At 37.9% G+C, this 6,064-nt stretch overlaps 1 protein-coding gene across 1 annotated transcript; it reads left to right on the top strand.

The window, feature by feature from the left end:
* The first annotated feature begins 2,916 nt into the window (after positions 1 to 2,916).
* On the top strand, positions 2,917 to 5,152 carry LOC107817093 (uncharacterized). Its single transcript, XM_016642871.2, has 4 exons — positions 2,917 to 3,660; positions 3,772 to 4,281; positions 4,513 to 4,563; positions 4,724 to 5,152. Exons 1-4 carry the CDS (start codon positions 2,917 to 2,919, stop codon positions 5,150 to 5,152), a joined length of 1,734 nt encoding a protein of 577 aa, XP_016498357.2.
* The last annotated feature ends 912 nt before the right edge of the window (positions 5,153 to 6,064 follow it).

Genomic DNA, 6,064 nt, shown 5'->3' with positions numbered 1-6,064 from the left:
AAAGAATGAATTGATCCCAAGAAGAACTGTCACCAGGTGGAGAGTGTGCATGGACTATAGGAATCTCAACAAAGTTACTGGGAAAGATCATTTCTCGCTTCCATTTCTTGACCAAATACTTGATAGGTTGGTCAGACGTGCTTTTTATTGCTTTCTTGATGGATACTCCGGCTATAACAAAATCCTTATTGGTCCTGAGGACCAAGAGAATACCACTTTCACTTGTCCCTATGGTACTTTCGCATTCTCGTGGATGTCTTTTGAGTTGTGTAATGCACCAGCTACTTTTCAATGGGTGTATGATGGTTATTTTCACCGACATGGTAGAGGGCATTCTTGAGGTCTTTATGGATGATTTTTTTGTGGTTGGATTCGTTTGAAGATTGTTTGAACAATTTGGGTAAGGTATTAGCTAGATGTGAGGAGACAAATTTGGTGTTGAATTGGGAGACGTGTCACTCCATGGTCGAGGAAAGCATTATCCTCGGCCACAAAATTTCAAAGCATGGTATTGAGGTCGACAAAGCCAAGATTGAGGTGATCTCCAAACTCCCTCCCCCTATATCTGTGAAAGGAGTGAGAAGCTTCTTGGGTTATGCAGGTTTCTATCGCCGATTCATCAAGGACTTTTTCAAGGTGGTGAACCCATTATGCAAACTTTTGGAGAAGGATGCCAAGTTCCATTTTAATGAAGATTGTATGAAGGCATTTGAGTTTCATAAGTTCAAGTTGACTACTACTCCTATTATCACCACACCAGATTGGAGTTTGCCTTTTGAGCTTATGTGTGATTGCTAGTGATGTTGCATTTGGAGCGGTGTTGGGGCAAAGAATAAACAAAATCTTCCATCGGTCTACTATGCTAGCAAGACCATGAATGATGCCCAAGTCAACTACACAGTGACAAAAAAGGATCTACTTGCTATTGTTTTTGACATGGAGAAGTTCCGACCATATTTGATGGGTACTAAGGTAATTGTTCATACCGACCATGCGGCCCTTCAATATTTGTTGAGCAAGAAATATTCCAAGGCAAGGTCGATGTGGTGGGTGCTACTATTGCAAGAGTTTGATTTAGAGATTCAAGACTTCAAGGGTAGTGAGAATCAAGTGGTGGACCACTTGTCCCGTTTGGAGGAGGAGGAGGGGAGGCCTTGTGATGCCTTGAGATCAATGATTCATTTTCCGACGAGCAACTCCTATATGTTTCAATGACCGGGTTGCCATGGTTTGCCGATCTAGCCAATTATCTTGTGAACGACATTTTACCGAATGAGCTCTCTTCAAACCAAAGGAAGAAGCTCAAAGAAGATTGCTTGGATTATTATTGCGATGAGCCATATCTTTTCTGGATATGTATCGATGGTGTGATCCAGCGATGTGTGCCGGAAGAAGAACAAATGGGAATTCTTGAGGCTTACCACTCTTTACCATATGGTGGTCATCATGGTGGATCTAGAACGGCTACATGGTTTTGACTTGTGGATTCTATTGGACTACCCTCTACAAGGATGCTAGTAAGCTTGTAGAGTGTTGTGATGAGTGCCAAACTACCGGTGGGATTTCTAATAAGAATGAGATTCCCCTTACCACCATTTTAGAGATTGATATCTTTGATGTTTGGGGTATTTATTTCACGGGACCATTCGTGAGATCTTGTGGGAACATTTACATTTTGGTATCTATGGACTATGTGTCAAAATGGGTTAAATTCATGGCTTTACCCAACAACGAAGCTCGAAGTGTGGTGACATTCCTGAAAAAGAACATCTTCACAAAGTTTGGTACTCCGAGGGCCATTATTAGTGATGGGGGATCGTATTTTGCAACCGAGCTTTTGATACCTTACTAACATAGTATGGTGTCACTCATAAAGTTTCAACCCCTACCATCCTCAAGCAAGCCAACAGGTTGAAGTCTCCAACCGGGAGATCAAGAGTATTTTGTCAAAGATTGTAAATGCCAACCGAACAGAATGGTCAAAACAGTGTTATTAAAAGCGCTCGCTTCTCATTTTAAGCGATGAAGCAATAAGAGGCACAGTGCTAGCACTTTTCAGCTAAAAAGGCGACTCACATTCAAAAAGCGTGCGCTTTTCTTGCTTAAGCGAGAAGCGAGCCGATAGAAAAAGCAAGAAAAAGCGTGCTTAAGCGAGTAGAAGGCATCGGCTAGGGTTTTTTTTAAACTTTTTTGGCAAATAAACCATCTGTTAACAAATAAACATACGCACTTCAATGACTTCTTCTCGAGCGAACTCCAGCGACGACCACTACTTCTCCAACGACTTCTTCTCCAGATCTCGGTAAGTTTCTTCAACAACTTCTTCTCTTCTTCATCTTCTTCTTCTTCTTCTTCTTCTGTTCTTCTTCTTCTTCTTCTGTTCTTCTTCTTCTTCTTCTTCTTCTTATTTTGTTCTTCTTCTTCCATTCTTCTTTCAATTTTTTTCACTTTTAAGCGATGATTTTGTGTCCTAAACGACTTCTTCTTCTTCTATTCCACTTTGTGATCTGTTTTATGCTTTATGCTCTGTTTTCTGCTTTATCATCTACTTTATGCTCTATTTTCTTCATGTGAATTAACTGTTATGTTTTTTGTTGTTGGTTATTGTAGTAAATTTAATTTAATTATTCAATGGTATCAAGCCAAAAAAAAGATCCAGGTTGGGCGTATGGAGTTGCAGTTGGCAATAGTAACTCAAGAGTGCAATCTATCTTTTGTCTAAAAATTTAACGGTGGAATACATCGTCACAAGAGACATCTAATCGGTGGTTTTAGAGATGTCAAAAAATGTCCAAGTGTTCCGGATACTATTAAGAAAGAAATTAGAGAGTATGTCGATAAAAAAAATGAGTTAAAAATTCCAATGAGCCATGGTATAGTCAAATGGATTAGGATGACTTTGAAGTCAATGATATAATGAGGTCACCTCCCTCTAAATCTCAAATAAAGAATTCAACAAGTGGAAGTGGATCATCCACTGCCGGTAGTAATGTGAAAGGTCCTCTTAATCTTTTTTTCTCACAAAAATCAAATGAAAAGAGAAAGGGTGAAGCTATTGACTTAGATTCTTGTAGGAAGAGTTTAAGGGAGCGTGCTCTAGATGCTTTTGCAAGGTGGATGTATGATGCGGGGCTACCTTTTAATTGTGTGAATTACACCGATAGTTTTGGTGAATTCATTGTGGCCGTAGGCCAATATGGCCCAGGAATGAAGCCCCCTACCTATCATGAAGTAAGAGTTCCTTGTCTAAAAAAGGAGGTGGAGAAGACAGACAAGATTATCGAGGAGCAAAAGGCACAATGGAAAATTTATGGTTGTTCCATTATGATGGACAAATGGACTGCAAAAAATGGAAAAATGGTCATTAATGTTTTGGTGAATTCTCCGAGAGGTAGTGTGTTTCTTGAATCTTATGATGCTAGTGACTCCTCAACCAATTCCAATAAAATGTTCAACTTGTCTGAGAAGACAATATTGAAAGTTGGACCGGAAAATGTGGTTCAAGTTGTTACTGATAACACAAGTGAGAATAAAAAAGTGGGTAACATGTTGAAAGGAGTTTTCCCAAATATTTGTTGGACTCCTTGTGCTGCACATTGTATCAACTTGATGTTTGGTGAAATTTTCAAGTTAGCCCCATATTCTAGAGGTGAACAAGTGGTTCTTATTTTCTATTTTAAGTTTTTAACCTTCATGTTAATTGCTTATACTTATTAACTATGAAATATGACTTCCTACAGTTAAGGCGATCAAGATACATTCTTACATTAGTCAAAGGCCATTGTTGTTGAACATGATGAGGAGATACATAAAACAAAAAAATTGGTGAAACCGGCTAAGACAAGATTTGTAACAAGTATCTTAACCTTGCATAGCTTTTACCTGCAAAAGCAAAATACCTTGTTCTTGTCAACCGAATGGAGTGAGAGTATCTATACAAAGGAAGCTCTTGGGAAAGAAGTTGCGAGATTTATTATTGGTCCATATTTTTGGAATGACACTGTTCAAGCACTTAAAGTTGGTAATCCTTTGGTTATTGTACTTCGTTTGGTGGATGGAGAAAAAAAATCACCAACGGAATACATTTATGAAGCCATGGATAGGGATAAAGAAGATATTGAGAAGGCATTTGATCATGATAGGAGAAAATATGAGAGAGTGTTTGAAATCATTGATAAAAGGTGGGATGATCAGCTTCATCAACCTTTACATGCAGCAGGGCATATTTTGAACCGCGAATTGTTTTACACAAACAATGAGAACAAGACTTTAGATTTAAAAGTTTGGAAGGGGTATCATGCATGTGTTGCGAAGTTGTTGCCAGATGAAGCGATGCAAGACAAAATAGGACAATAGCTTGGTGTGTATATGCAAGCCGATGGACTTTTTGGATTAGCTTCGGCCATTAGAGGCAGAACCAAATTGGCACCAGGTGAGCAACTTTTTTCAATTGTTTTACTCTTTAGAGCTTTAACTTTCAAGTTATTAAATTCTAAAATAATACTTCTACAGTTGAATGGTGGATGCAATTTGGTTATGAAGTTCCAAACTTGCAACAATTTGGTATTAGAGTTCAAAGCTTAACTTGTAGCTCATCCGGATGCGAGAGAAATTGGAGTGTTTATGAATATACGAGAAGCTATATTATATTATTACTAAATTAAAGTTTATCTCAGTTGTCCTAAGTACTCTTCTTAATTACTTTCTACATATTATTATGCAGATTCATACTAAGAAGAGAAACAGGCTTGAACTAAAGAAACTCAATGATCTCGTGTTCGTAAAATATAATAGAACATTGGCTCGTCGTTACAAAGCTCGCAATATCATTGATCCAATTTTATTGAATAACATTGATGAAGCAAATGAATGGTTAACTGGAGGCCCCCAAAATCATGAAGAAGAAGAAGTATTTGAAGGAGAAGGTCTCACTTTTGGTCATGTTGCTATGGCAAGTGGAGTTGAAGAGAATGTTTATGGTTTTAGGGGAAGTACTTTAAGGATCAAAGAAAGAGTATCTACAAGTACAAGTACATGCACAAGTAGAACCCTAATTAATGAATCCTCAGATGAAGAAGAAGAAGATGATGACCAATATAATAACTCGAACATGATGACACTTCAAGAGTTTGGAGATCTTGTTGAAGAATAGGATGTTGCTCCTTTTGTGATTTTGTTTTGCATTTGCTTAATATGTTATGACTTTTGAGGATTATTCACTATCTAGTTTTCGTATCTATTATTTGCTTCTTGATTCAAGAATTGAAACATTTGCTTAATATGTTATTTTTAATGAGTTCTTAGCCATTTATCTATGCCTATTTTTTTTTTATTTATGTGTTAAATTGCGCTTCACATGAAAAAAGTGCACGCTTCGCTTCTCGCTTCTGTGAAGCGAGTTCTTGTCGTTTTTTTGTGCTTAACGCTTTCCAAAACACTGGGTCAAGAAAACTTAATGATGCTTTTTGGGCTTATAGGACGGCCTACAAGATGTCGATTGGGATGTATCCATATCGATTGGTGTTTGGGAAGATGTGTCGTCTTCCAGTAGAACTTGAGCATAAGGCCATGTGGATTTAAGAAAGTTGAACCTTGAGTGGGATGTCGCTGCAAACCTAAGAGTGGCACATTTGAATGAGCTTGATGAATTCCAGTATCATGCCTACACAAGTTCGTCCCTTTACAAGGAGAAGATAAAGTACCTCCATGACAAGTACATCCACAACAATGAGTTTAAAGAAGGTGATCTTGTGCTATTGTTCAATTCCCGGTTAAGGATGTTTCTGGGCAAGTTGAAATTAAATGGAATGACCCCTTTGAAGTAGTGAATGTAACCCCCTTTGGTGCTCTAGATTTGAAAAATAAGAAAAATGAGGTTTTTAGAGTCAATGGGCACCAGATTAAACATTATCTTGGCAAGGTTGATGATGACTAGATTGTGGCAATTCTTCATTTCAAGTGATTGGTAATCTACATCGTGCCACGACGTTAAATCAGGCGTTTCTTGGGAGGCAACCCATGTTTTTTTCTTTCATTTATTTTTTCTTTTTTAGATTAGATAGGT

The sequence above is a fragment of the Nicotiana tabacum genome, chromosome 3 (assembly GCF_000715075.1).
Source record: "Nicotiana tabacum cultivar K326 chromosome 3, ASM71507v2, whole genome shotgun sequence".
Lineage (NCBI taxonomy): Eukaryota > Viridiplantae > Streptophyta > Magnoliopsida > Solanales > Solanaceae > Nicotiana > Nicotiana tabacum.
The sequence above is the reverse complement of the archived record's forward strand: the minus strand, read 5'-3'. Positions and strand labels throughout refer to the sequence as shown.